Consider the following 15,146-nt stretch of genomic DNA (forward strand, 5'->3'; position numbering starts at 1 on the left):
TACGCCGCAGTGGTCAGTTTTAGCTTATCTTCATCTAAATAGCATTCTTGAGTTGTAGGTTTAGTGTGAATATGTTCTAATCGTATGCATTTTTCTTTGGAATCGTTTGTATTTCAGATTGTTGGTGCTGGACTCTTTGCGTTTACCATTTTCATTCGCGCAGAGCCCGGATTCGATGAATGGATCGCCATTTTGGAGGTATATGAGTATTACATCGGAGTGTACATTCTGATCGCAGCTGGGGCATTGGTTATGATATTCTCCTTCCTTGGCTGCTGTTCAGCGCTGATGGAGCATTCGTCTGCATTGTATCTGGTAAGTATTGTACCCATATAATTTTACAGTTTTCGAATGATATCTATTGCTTCTAACACCAGAGATATTGAGTGAAAATTCCTGTTAAATCGAAGATGGAACAATTAAATGAATTAATCATCCGTGAAATGTGTTCTACAAACACCTCGAGCGATATCATAATAACATAATAACTTTTCCCCCGTCCGGAAGCGATTTCACAATCAAACTCCTCCAACCGACATCCCTAACGCGCCATGACGTCTTCACGACAAAGGCACTCAAATGATAGGGCAAAAACATTAACAGGCACAATGCGGATTGGCGACAGGACTGTGTCCTGCCTCTGACAGCTCTAATGAAACTGGCCCAGTTCCAATCCGCTCAATCATCCCACGCTTGTCTTCGATGCCCGTGAATAATGGATACCGCGATGGACTGCACGCCATCGGTGTGGAACTGTCACACAAACCCACCACACCCGACAGCGGGTTGTCCTGTTTCCCAGATGCTATCTTTTCATGTCGGTTAGATCATTCCTTCCGTACCATCCCGATTGTTTGTGGTTAGGAATGGAGCTGCTGTGGCTTCCGGGAAACTTTGATCCATGCCTTTATGCCCCCAACGTGCAACTAATCCGGCAAGTCGGTCAAGAAAGCGGCCACGACATGTGCTGGAACTTGAATCGGTATGTCAGTTGCAGAGAAACGGGAAAAGAATACGATCGAAAGTCTCATGCCTTGAACCGATAAAGATTTCTCAAGACCGCTCGCATTCTCTTCTTCCTTCCTACCACAAATCCTGGGGCAGGGAAATTATAACTTACACAACATGACACTTCGGTGTCAATTAAAGCATGAATAATGTAGCACCAGCCCTGGCGTCAACTTCTCCGCTCATGAATACTGGAAACGTCTTGACTTTTCCGCTGGAACAAAGAAACCTTCCCAGTTCCCTTACTATTTTCAAAGAAGGCGCCCTTGCAGCTGACAGTTTTCGGGCAGCCTTCCTGCCGGACCATTCACGGGAAAACCAATTTCAATAATCATCCAACCGAACTAACCGATGGCGATGCGTCCCCTGCGTAGTGTTGCGATACCGGATTTCTTGGCACCCCGTGTTTTGTTATGACAATGGGGTCCTCTCGCGACTGGCTGGTTTCCCGGTTCGTGCTTGTAGGACTTAAGTGTTCCATTTTTTGTTGCTCTGCTCTCTGTATTATTAATACCATTCCAGCATTTTTTGTTTATACGGCAGTACACAGAGAAACCGGAACTCCATTCAGCAAAGATTACAATCTCAACTGCAGCGGAATCGAGCGCGGCCAAACGTATAACTTTAATTGCTTTCAGTAGTGCGCACTTGCTCTGTCGGGCCGTAGCGTATTGGACGGAAACCGGAAGTGCAGAACTATAATGAACCTTTCTGACAACGGTAATGGGTGTGTTTGTACGTGCGTGCAGATGTCATTTTCATCTATTGTTTTATGTAAGATGTTTTGTTTGCTTTTTCTAAACCGTTCATTGCTTCCCTTCGTTATCTTTGGCGCAAGTTCAAACAAACTGTGACGCAGTTGTCGTTTGGTAAGCACTCCTTAACCCTATTGTTGTCCTTTAAAAAGTATGGATGTCCTTTGAACCGTATGATCCCATTATATTTCTGTTGTAAAAACTTACTTCTCTATTACTTTGTGTGTGATCCAATTCTCAATTAATTTTGGTATGTAAAGAACGATATGTGCATGACTCACGACATTGATTGGGCTATTTGAGTGAAAAGTGTAATTTAATAAGTATGCACGCGTTTGTATGGAAAGTTTCCATTTTGCTGCTATTTCTTATTGGTTTTATCTTATTTGCTTATGCATCTAGACACGGACGACGTAACTAATTCTGCTGAAACACACAACATAAACATTTGCCCACAGTTATGCTAACACTTACTCTGTTGTTCTGATCTATTAATTACAGTTCAATCTATAACCTCAACCTGACCGGTAATACGGCGAATGTATTTATTTAACCACATTTAACCACAGTTTGTCAATACGTGATTTCTCAGCATGGTATGCCTCTTTATCAATTACCATTAATTAATTGACTCCTTGAACGAGCGGCATAACCCACTTACTTCGAATCACGGGTCCTTTAGGCTTTATTTACCTAAATCGACATTTTATTGGAAGGCGCATCAATTTTCCAATCGAACATTAAAGTATCTTTCGACAGCATGGACCGATTTCAATATTTGAGACTAATGCTCATTCACAACTTGAAATTCACCAATTGAAATTCGAACGTTTTTTATATTTCAAATTAGTATTGATCTGTAGCTCAAGCGAAAGGATACAATATGTCGTTGGGAAACGTTTGTTTTAGATGCAAGAGTCTGCAGTTTACATGCCACATGTGTGTAATGCTCCAAAGGTACATTGGTATTTAATCAACGTTGCATGTTCCAAAGTTGGATATGGATAGAACCCAAAAAAATCCTATTCTTCCCCCAGATTCCTACAATAAGCCCTGCCCTCGAAGAACTTATTTGCCCATGCTTATGTCTTTTGGTATGCTTTTGTTTTCAATTTCACCCGAACCCATACACACAATCCATTGCAAAGCACAGAGGTATAGGTACACTGTCAGTGTTCGTTTCCCGAAATCGTTTCATTTCGAACAGGGATTTTGTGTTTGTCGTTTCGATGAAATCTCTTCCCCCGTTCACTGAATAGAACAACAGCTGTTTCGTTGTTTCTGGGTGCTTTTTTCCTGTTTTGTAAACTCCTTTTGTTGTCGAAGAAACATTCCCAACGACATGGAATATGTCTCTCGAAGCTTTTGCTTTCAATTTACCTACCCTTACTAACGCCCTCTTCTTTGATGTTCCACCGTTGTGGTTTGAATTTTTGGTATGCAAAGTGTTTTCCCACAAGATAAGTTTTCCACTGATTTCCTACAACATTGCAACGATTGAAGAGAGAGAAGTTATTCAACGACCTGCATGTGGGGTTGTGTGCCATATTCCCTGTTATCATGTGTTTGTGGATGCGCTTTTGTCGGGTGAAGCTGGTTAGGAAAGTGAACCCAAGCCTGTTGAAATGCAGATGTAAAGGCGCATCTAGCAACCGGCAATGGTAAAGATAAAACTGCCAGCTCATGTCAGTCTGGTTCGCATTTCCTTGCAATGATGACCTCCGATACATCCTATCTTAGCATGTTTCTTTTTTGCAAATAGAAGAAAAGTCATACGCTGGACTCAACCAAACAGTAAAAACAATGTTTATTAATATCTCTTCCAGAGATTGAACTCGATGATCTTTTTTCACCAACATATCCATGGATGTAATGAAGTTATGCATTATGCAGAGTGCATAATGAAGTGAAGACATTTTACTCATGCTTTTGGCATATTTACACTCCAATACACATATTCGAGTGATGACATTTAAACTTTCTAATTTGAACGCTCCAATACTTTGCTCAGAAAAGCAATGCGTAAAAGAATTAGAACTCTGGAAATCACCAACCGTTTTTTAAATCATTTAAAAAAATTGAAACACCGAATGTGGTTCTTACATACTGAAGACGATTTTTTTCACCTGACTTCGATTTTTATAACCTAATTCAGAACTTTTGGTTCTGTTTTAATTTGTCGCACGCATTGAGAAAAATTCATTCTGTGTCTTCAAATATGCCTTAATTTGCATCTAGAAATTACATTAAATTATTTGACTAAATTAAAAACAGAAAATATAGCAAGGCCAAGTCAAATGAAGATTTATGTATATAAAATCATAGTACTTACAATTTTACTGAAATAGAAACACAAACTTGCCGTCCAATATAAATAAAGCAAAACATTTAGATTGTAATAACTTGTCTTACCATAACATCCTCTTTAATAATTTTCCTTTAAAATCACTCGCGTTAACCTCAACCACGCGCTTAATGAGCAAAGAAACTCTTGAAGAACCTCCTGCTTCTATATATGGCGACCTAACCCAATGCTGTCATTCTTAGGTGCCATCTGTGCAAACACTCGCAAACATTACCCGTACGCAATAGATTTCGGACGCAGCACTACAATGGGAAGTATCGTCTGCCGGACGAAGCATCGGTTTTAAGAAAATAAACACGACATCCCTTCACCTTTGTCAACATCCTCAGCTGACCACAGCGGGAAGTTTCGCCCAAAGAAAGTCAAACTTCCTTTCCCAGGGTAAGCTCGGATGTGAGCAGAAAGGCCAGCATCGGCCTGTCTGTTCAAGGGATAAACATGCTGATTATATCATAAACTCCAAACGTTTCTCCCACTCCAGCTGGATGATTTACCACTTCGTCCCAACTTCGGTGGGTTGCCTGTGGTTTTCACAATTTACACCGACCGACCATCGGTCAACCGTTGTGCAGCCTGTTTGCCGGTCGGTTTATTTGTTTGTTTGCCTTGCTATTTGATTATTTGCCATTGGGGAATATTTCCCGGGCACCGCAACGTCAAAGTTGAGATGACTTTTCCTTGTACACACGGTTTCATGGTAAAGTATGCCTGGTAAGTTAAAGATTTTTTTTCTCAAATGTAAGGAATTGAATTTTCTTAATAACAAAACTCATTCGTTTGAGAAGATTTGGAAAATGTTTTTTTAAGCTGCGTCATCTTTCATGTGAATAATGTACTGTCAATAACAGTAGATCATTGTTTTCGCAAGAATAAAGTTTGCGAATTATAAATATAAGCTTAAATTGCTTTTTTTATTCGTATGGAACGGCTATGGTGTATTTCTATAAAAAATATGTATATCGTTATCCGATCGTGCTAAATCTTTATGAGTTAACCCATGAATATATCCTAGTTCCAAACGAGAAGTATACAAAATAAACCTATATTCGTTTATTGTATTCTTTTGGCTCGGCAGAAAACGAAAATCGGATTGTAAATCGCTTCAGTGATTCCTTTCGATAGCTGTGCAGTTCAAGTGCTTCGATCCAATTCGATGCATGAATTTTCAATTGCTTGCAAGATCAAATGGATATTAGTTTGGATAGTTTGCCAGCCAGATGCTGTAATATACCGAGGGACTAAAAGAATCGTTCTGGTACTTCCGTACGTACTTCCTGTTCGAATATAAATAAAAAGTTTTTTTATGTATGCAGTCTGCTTATATCTCAAACAACCTTACATTGATTGAGCGTATGTATTCCTTCCTTTTATTCAATTTCAAGAAACGTAAGGAATCTGGCGATAAGGAATCATTTTAAACATACATTTTCATAACATTCGCTAGTTTGACCTTGTTTTGAACTAACTTTAAACCGTAATAGCATGAGGGAAATGAAGCTACTTGATGACGTTGTTATTTCAGAAAGCGTCAATAATCACTGTTGCATAAAAAAATGACAACGTAACGCAACACAACTACGGCAGCATTCGAAGATGAACTATAAAAACAATCAGACATTCTTATAAATTATGTATCGCTGATTATGTGATTAAAAAATACAAAGTTAGTGATAATTTATTTGTTAACCAATAATAAAAAAAATAAACTTCCAAAACTTTTAACTTTTAACTTTTAACTTTTCAAACTTCCAAAAAACTTCGGTCAGCGGAATGCTGTAGTTTACATAAAAAGTGTGCTACGGGATGACCGGGTGGTGTATTTGTAACGGCGAACATCTTTACACGACAGAACCGGTCGAAAATCCCATCCAGAAAAATCCCCCGTAGTAAGGACTGATCTCTCGGATGCGTGATAAATGAAAACAAGTTTGCCAGATGCCAGAGAATAGTCTATGTGACCTAATAGGTCATTATGTCTAGAAATAGATAAAAATGTATAAAAAACAGTTCGTGTGTTTTAAGGTTTTGGTGAAAATGTTCACAAAATCTTAGTTAGTTGAGCAATGTGTTTCAGCTCAAATCGAGGGTATAATATGATGGTAAAATGACAGTTTTCAAACATTTTAAGAGGCTTTATGTTCATATTTTTTTATTGTTTTTTAATATTTTTTATTTAGCCGACGAACAAAGTAACATAAAACTAAAAGTATCTCTTCTGAAAATTACATTCTAAAAAAATCAAATTAATTCTAAAATAAATAATGCAAATATAAAGTACATAAACGTAAAATTAACGTAACGTAACGTTTGCATAAACGTAACGTAACTAATAAGTAGTACTAAATTCTGATAATTCAACGATTCGTCACTTTGAGGGGGTGAAAACTTGGCAGGGGGGGTGTGAGAACTTGGCAGGATACGAGTTTAAAAATTATCCTTGCGAAAAACACATTTAAGAGCTACAAAATTCATTAACGTTGACCATATTATCAAACGTATGCAAAATTTTCCACAATGTTCCATACTACAAAACCGACAACGAACGCAACGATAGTACATGGGTACTGTTACCAATTCAATCTTCAACGCTCTGTCTGGTCGCAACGATTTCCGGACATGGAAACACATGAACCGGCAGCCCTTTTCGGCTGCTTTAACAATACGGGCGATTGATACTGAAATGCATCCGGCACTGCACATGGCGATGATTAATTAATTAAGTTTTCCAAATGGATTTATGAATAATGAGCAGTTGTCAGTCGACCGATGTCTACCATTGCAAATGGTCCGATCAAATTGGGGTGGTGTAGGGTAGAGGAACTTGGTAGAAGCTGTGCTACTACCCTTGGCACGATGGAAGGTGAACATGTTCATACCAGACTATAGGTATTCTCGGGTATTGTACCCTCGAACGAACAATTTACCATCGTTCAGATCTATTCTTTGCAAGGTATGCCACCTTCGTCTCTCCACTTTATCAATTTTCACAGAACGCCAACGAGGAAAAAAATCCACAGATTCCATAATGTTTTCTATGAGCTATACGAGAGAGTGGAGCAAGAAAAAAAAAACTTCATATCCCTCTGAACTAAATAGGCAGACGTAAAAGGGCTACAGCCCAGAGAAAAAGAAACACAAACTCATCCTTTGCTCACCCGGTAGCCATTCGTTGGACAGGACGCTATAGCGGAAACGCAGAAGAACCTGTTGTCGGTGGGCTGGAGATGATGAAAAATGACAAAAATTTCCAATCACATCACGGAAATTGGTTTTCATAACATCCGGTTCGTGTACGCGCGACTGGACTGAGCATTCGGGAGAAGGCAGCAAAAATCAAGTAGCAGCAAATCAGCACACTTCTTGGCTGTACCGTATGCTTGCTTGACCGCTTCACTCACGCCTTTGGGTTGAAATGATCACTTTCCTGTGTGCAGCCTTTGCCGCAAATGTTACGGGAAACAGTGGAAAGCAAAAATTTAAACACAGAAAAAACTTTGAATGCTAGAATGCTTCTCGTCTGGTCCGTTTGGTGAGTTGGCTGCATGGAACGTTTATAGGAAAACAGAAAAAAAACAGCCATGACAAAAACAAAACACCAAAGAGAGGAAAAACGAGCGAAGGAAACGACGACGAACAGGAGGCGGTTTTTATCATTTGATGGTGACTTTTGGTTCGATGTATTTTCTTCTCAACTCGAGGACTTGTCCTTCGGTCCAGCGGTGGTGGGGTTTTCTGTGCCCAACCAGCTTCCACCTCAACAAAGCATATCACATGCCGCATCGGAGCGTCGCATTGCCTATGGCTATCGAAGTTTCTTGCTGATGATGGGTGGCTGGTGGTTTGCTTTCTCACCGCCGTGTCATTCTGTAGACTAAAAAATGTACCACCACCTCGCAATAGCCAGTGGGTCTATTTTTTGTTGGGCCTTTCTTAATCATTCTTCAATTTTCTTACACTTTGTTCAAGTTTAAGAAAAATATCTGAAATAAATTGAGACGAAGTTAAGAAGTAAAAAAATCTAAACGATATCATCAGAAGAATGTTAATTGCGTATTTCAATGAAACTACAAATGATTGTAAAAACAAGAGCACCACAATATAACAGAACAAATCTAGGTCTGCCATTTCTGGCTTTCTTTGACATTATTTACCCGTAGTGGGATAGTGAATCCTGCGTACGGGGGTTTGATCTGGAAGGGATTTTGGATTGGTCATGTCGTGCGAATATCTGCGCCGCAGCCAATAGCCCATCGAACCCCCTCGAATAGAACAAATAGAAAAGAACAACATAATTCTTGTGGGAAGCATTACGATGGTCTTTACCAGGCTAACATAAATGGGCTGTACATACCTTACTATCAATCCTTGCTACAGGGATTGGTCCAGATGGAATTTTAGACCGATCTTGTCGTGTGAAGACCGGCGCCGCTCCCAATACAAGATCGGATTAACGTGCTGCCATTCTTCATGTCATTATTATCACATTCTATGCGTTAGCATGTAAAAAAAGTCCCCTGAAAAATCAACTTTATTTTTAAGCAATTCTTCCGTCCTTATTGAAAAACAAGAAAATGATAACTTTAAGATTCTGCTCCTAATTCTACATTTAGCGATCTTATTCTAAACTAGAAACGGTGAGATCATCCACGTTATTTAAAACAATACTCTTTACGCAAAAATGTAGCTTTTATGATACATTCAATTTCATCTTCCCTACTTGAATGGCAGCTTTTCTACCGTCTTCACCATGTTGTGCCAATCAAGCGCAATAGATTTTAACCAACTTCCGCACGCTTTATGCAACATGTGTCTTATACGTTGAGCTCTCGTTTTTCTTCCTATCACCATACTTCCCCATTTACCTATCCTCGCCGAGAACGTAAATGCACTTTCATCTCTTGTTATACGTTATCCATTATTTAAACCAGTGAAAGACTCCGATAAGACGTTATACCACACAGCCCAAAAAGCTTCACCCCGAATGGAACGAGGGCTCCAATGGCCATTGACATCGGTATGAATTTTCTACCTAGATCACTTCTAGATTGGAAAACGATCACAGGCTGTCCGTGGTGGTCGGAAGGCATATTTACTCATTGCTCAAGAAAATATTCTTTCATTCCTTTTGATAGTCCTACATTTCGCAACCTGTCCATGCGTCTTCTAGCTTACGGTAGGTTCAAACCTCTCTGCCCGGATGTCAAACTTCATAACTAGAAAGTTCCATAACCTTCCCAGTACTGAAGTGTCCTCTGGTGGGTTCATTCCGAAGGCTTTTTTCAATATGCATGATCCTCCCACTACTGCCGGATATTCCGGAGAACGGTCCACCAGTTTCAGTTTGTCTTCGTTTCGTAACCGTTGGCTTGTGTAACGATGAACTAGCAATAAAAGAAACCCACCTTCATCCATTTCGAAACGAACCACACAACGGAGCACATGAAAGGAATACACCCTCAATGCCATGCTCTAACCGTAACAAGCCTCCGCAAGGCGTACACTTTGATGTTGTAACATAATTTGTAAGAATAATATTCCCATCCACCGGTTGGTTGGAACTTCATTTGTGGAACCTCCCGCACTTCCCGGGTAGTTGCCCCTTAATATGCTCGCTTGTCAACCGGAACGAGATAGGAACAGATGAAGGTGACCTAGGTGGGAAAATATTGAAACCCATTCGGTTGCACGATGACGAAGCCAAACCATCACTTGGGCCCATTAATCGATCGAAACGTGCTGCGGGACCGGCATATTTTGTCGCTAGATAGGTGAAAGACCTCACAGACGACGTGCCCTTACGTATTCAAATGACTCAATTCTGAACCGTGCGTCGTTAATAATTTAGCGTAAGAAAATCACTTGCCGAAGGTAAGCATAAAATAAAAGGGAAACGCAAATTTCTTTGGGTTTGGTTTGAGTTGAGGTTTACTTGGTATGTGCATGGCATGTGGCTTAGAGCAATCTATCAAAAGATTGAAAACCTACTTCAAAAAACAATACAGAGGGAATTTGTGTCTTACAGCGAATAAGCTATTAAGTAATAATAAAAGGTATCGTGATTGAAATTTCAATTGAGTTTTATTTAGTTTTCAATACCTTACCTTAAAATAACATAGAAATTTACTTTAAAACATTTCCGACATGAAATATTTGTACTAAACCATAATGCAGCACTCATTCATTCCACTCAACTTTCAACTCAACTTCATCCAAAGGTTCCATTTCAGTAACGAAATCATCGCTTTCAATAGGATATACTTTAACCCACTCCAGTAGTTTGATGTAAAAACGATCCTTTCTGCCAGTATTAAATCTATTTACTAACCCCCCCCCCCATTCATTCGCTCGAAAATGTGGCTAAATTGCAATCCCTATTGCAGCTATGGTCAGTATTGAGTTCGCGATATTTTCCACTCCCGTTTTCAACAACCGAGGTGCTTTTGAGTAAACGTAGAATGACCGTAGTTGATTGAATTTTTCATTCAAACTGCGTTCGATGGATGACCATTCAACCAGGTGCTTCAACGGTTGCACCTGCATGGAGATCGTGTAATTTTATTGAATTCCTTTCCATCACTTCTATGCCATTCAATTATGGTAGCCGGCGGTGCTCATTTGGCTCGCAAAGAAGCCCCACACAATTGACGGGCGTTATTAACCTTTCGCTACAGCCAATCGGTAGCCAATCATCAACGAGTCCTAGGTTAATTTATTCATCGTGCAACCTTATTATACTTACGCGTCAGACCACCCATCGTAAAAAGCAGCAATGTAATTATATATAACGTATAATGGTCATCATTTACATTGCAAAGAAATTCACTTTATCACTTTACTTTAAACTTATCACTTAATTTTTTATTTTATTATAAATACCATTAAATATTTTTCTTCTTCCTACGATTCGCAAGTACCGTCATCAGGGTGAGATAAATAAATAAATAAATATGTTTATTCTCATTTACCCGTATCTGTTTGAATAAACAAGTTATTGAAATTGTGACAAAAAATCCATATAAATATTTGTTCAACGAACGATTACTCTATCGTTGTCAATAATTTGTCAACATATTACTACACATGTACTCAACAAAGAAAAGGAAAGCGCACCGGATTGTGTTGTCAATGCGTTCGTTTACCGAATCCACTGCAAAATATCCAACAGCGATTCCGTTAATAATGTTTTCAAAGTAATTTATTCTCAATCTCTTTCGGAAGCTCTTGCCAGACACAATCCATCGATTGGAAACGGACTATACCGCGCTTACCCACCTGGGACGGAAGACGGCCCAGTTTCAATTGTAGTTTAATCGGTTCGATCCTGATAACCGGCAGGAGTTGTTTGACAGGCGGCAGGACATGGCTTAATCGGCCCCCGTTACATGGCTTAATCATGTTGGTAATTGTTCAATTTTCATCGCACCGATTCTCACGTCAATCGGTCGGCTTGGAGCGACAATTGGATTTTCGTGTTTTGGTTCGAAAGTGATTTTCGTCGGGAAAACGGTTCTGCTGGTGATGGTGGTGAAGTTCAACTTTTCTTGCGCTGGCTTCGCTTTTCATCGAAGGCTTGTAATTGATAAGCTGCCGCTAATTAAATTTTCGTAACAATACATTTGCTTTGGCACAATGAACTCTGAAAGATCGTGCAATTAGGCAATATGGAACAGCAGAGTTGTGTAAAAATTACAACATTTGTTGTAAACATTTGAGATTACGACAGCCATCAGGAGCCTTGTTCAGTCGTTGTGATACGTTTGTTTTCTAGAACCAAAACATAATGATCGAACGCTCTCAACATAACCAACAATGGTCGGATATAATAAAATATCGTTTTAAATTCAAAGAATCAAAATTACAAATAAACAAACAAACAAACTTTTTGGAAAAAATACAAACCAAACTATCTACTCGAATTAAAAAGTTAATAACCACACCGCTACTTGTTTTTAAAGAAAAATATTATAGAAAAATATTTTAAAACATTGTTTGAAACTCCTGAGGAGCTCTACCGATTGATCTTTTTTTTTTGCGACTCGAGTGCTCTAGCAACCTTCTACGTAACATTAAGCAATATAGCTTAATATATATAGTTCTGTTTAATATTCTATTTCTTAAAAAATCAATAACATATTCTTCATTTTTCTTCTATTTTTCAGTTCATCGGAACGCAAGTGTTCTTGTTTATACTTACCGTCATCGGTTCTGCCATCCTGCTCGATTACTCGACGATGAACTCCAGCATTCAGCCACTGATTCGTCAAACGATGCTGCGCTTCATCATCACCTCCGAACATCCTCACTCGTCAGCCGCACTGAAGCTGATCCAAGAGAGTGTAAGTATCCCGCAGATTTTCCCTCTTACGCAACGACATGCCTGCCCAATCGAGAAAGAAAAAAAAACTATATTAAATCCATTTCGCTCCGTACATTTTGCGGTCTGAAACTGTTGACGACACACAGCACCCGAATGGCACTGTTCGTAATGTATCGGTTGTTGTCTCTTGTGTGGAGAAATTGTTTGCCAAAGTGCTCCACCTCGTCCGTGCAGTTCATTAATCCATTATTGAAATCAAACATCATCGCCACTACATCGCAATGCAGCATTTTGTTCGCATTCGCTTCAGTAGATCTTCTGGCTCTATTGTTCCGTATTCTCCGTTCTCGACATCACACCAAGCTCCCATCTACGGTTGTAATTAATACTGAGTCTTTAATGGATATTTGCTTAACTCACCTAAAACGCCCAACCCATTCCCGTGATAGCGAACACATTCACATTCATTGACGACACTATAAAGTCCATTTTATCTGGTTCTGTTGAGTGTTCGATTCCGTCCCACATGGCATCCTTTCGGTATAGCTTTTAGTAATTAGTTGAAAAAAAATATTACAAGAACATGATGCAATTACAAAAGAAGCTTCCAAATAATCAGTTTGATGAATGTAAAATTTTGATTTGCGAAATTAAAATACTAATATTTAAAGGGTGTATTACTACTTTTTAACTATAAACGAAAATAATTTCACATCAAATAAATCTCGTTTAACTGCTCAACAATTTAGAAAAGTCATTCAACAAAAAAAGACTGTGTAGTAATTTGAATTCACAACTCAATCAAAAGTCGATCATTTGATGAAAGCCGGAAAGCAAATCTAAAGTTTCTGTTCCAATTTTGCTCTGCAACCAATTAAAAACTTACTGTGCTTTGGTGTTTCAGTTGTGGAATCGATCTATGCACTGTAAACTATAATTTTAATCATCTTAATTTAACCACTTTCTTCGAGGACGGCAGAACTTTTAGTCATTCCTTTGTCGATTTCACATCGTCAGTGTTTTCGATTTTCCACTTTTTCTCCCTTCGATGTCGCCATCTTTCAATGAGCAGGTGTGGTTGCTTTTCTCTTGATGTCAATCTCTATAAGATACACATTTTTTCCGCTTCTGGTTTCTTTCACTCTTTCTTTTACTCCATGTTGCATTATTGAACACCTGCCAGACTGTTACACGACTACACCATCGTATCAGAAATGGCACTTTGCTTCAGTGATACGGCCCATTTCCTTATCGATTTCACTAATGAAACCTATCCCGGCAACGAATCAGACGCCTCGACGGAATAAAAACGGCAGTTACATTTATGCTGATTTTTTTCTTTTCTTGTGCAACTACTGAAACGCTAAATCTGATTTGCTTCTTCGTAACATGTTCTCTCGCTACATTCTCGATACAGATTGGGTGCTGTGGAGCGGACGGACCAAACGATTACATGGTGATGCGTCAACCGTTGCCATTGGAGTGTCGCGATACGGTTACCGGTAATGCATTTTTCAACGGATGTGTCAATGAGCTGACCTGGTTCCTGGAGGATAAATCCATCTGGGCCGCCATCATGGCAATGATACTGGCTGCCGTTCATGTAAGCCTCACCAGACTGTTGTTAGTGCCTGCTTACATTCTAACATTCTTTTCTTCTTATATTTTGCTCTGAAAAATAGACGTGCAATGCTGTGCTGGGCATTGTGCTGGTTCAAGCGCTGAGACGCGAGGAGGAAGCAATGAACCGTCGCTAAACAACAGGTTGCCGAAAATAAACCCCGCAATGACAGCACGTAATACCACAATACACCCCAAATCCAGTATCAGGAGCATAGAGCTATGACAAGCTCAGGCAGAGGAGTGGTTTTTGATTTATTTTTCGATTGTGCAGTATTTTAATGCCAGAGCTATCTTTTCAACGTTTTACACTTACTTTACCATAGGCGCTAGCGGTTAATTGAACAATGTCAGCAATGTAACTTAACTTTGTATGTTTGGTGTATCGAAACTAAATAAAGCTTAGGTTTAGAGAAAACAAAAAAATATCCAAGCGGTTTCTTTTTCAATTAACTGAAACATGTTCTTTTCGCTCAGCCCTGATCATGGCGGATCCGAACAAACATTTCCGAGCCCATTTTATACAGCTTGTTATTCCACGCTTTGCATGTATTAGCATTTTGTCGAAGGGATAACACTGATAAACAAAGGAACATAACATTGCATCCGTAAATAGCTTTATCGAGCTTCATCTAAGCCACAAATCTTTCCCGACCAAAAAAAAAAAAAGCAATATAAAAAATCACTCACCTTAGAACAGAAAAGTTAAACAACTACATGAAGCATGAAAAACGCCATCTATTGTTGTTACCTTTCCTCAGAATGAACCAGTTGTGGAAGGGAAAAATTAAAATAAACCTCACTTCATCTCGAATACGTTCCAAGCACCTTCCCTGGCAGCGAATCGTGTGTAAATCCTTTACACCAAGGACCTTTCGTACCGGCCTTTCCCGAGTCTTGCGAACCGAAAGCTAATATTGTAGGTAATAATTTGCATAATTTTTCCTCACACAATCGGTTACCACCTTTTGTTGTGTCTGTTTTTTGTTGCGTGCTCTTCTTAGTCGACGTAACACCAGATGTTACCGTGGTAAAGTTACCCTTATTTGCATCTTCGGCAAAGCTGGTGGAGTGGATTCTT

The 15,146-nt window shown here is 39.3% G+C and overlaps 1 protein-coding gene across 1 annotated transcript in view; it reads left to right on the forward strand.

The window, feature by feature from the left end:
- The window catches only part of LOC128707018 (tetraspanin-2A), a 42,353-nt gene extending 28,151 nt beyond the window's left edge, over nt 1-14,202 (forward strand). Inside the window, exons 2-5 of the mRNA XM_053801962.1 lie at nt 118-315; nt 12,288-12,464; nt 13,863-14,048; nt 14,128-14,202. Coding sequence (XP_053657937.1) covers nt 118-315; nt 12,288-12,464; nt 13,863-14,048; nt 14,128-14,202 — 636 coding nt within the window. The remainder of the gene's footprint in view (nt 1-117; nt 316-12,287; nt 12,465-13,862; nt 14,049-14,127) is intronic.
- Nucleotides 14,203-15,146: the final 944 nt, after the last annotated feature.

Source organism: Anopheles marshallii, chromosome 2 (genome assembly GCF_943734725.1).
Source record: "Anopheles marshallii chromosome 2, idAnoMarsDA_429_01, whole genome shotgun sequence".
In the NCBI taxonomy this organism is placed as follows: domain Eukaryota; kingdom Metazoa; phylum Arthropoda; class Insecta; order Diptera; family Culicidae; genus Anopheles; species Anopheles marshallii.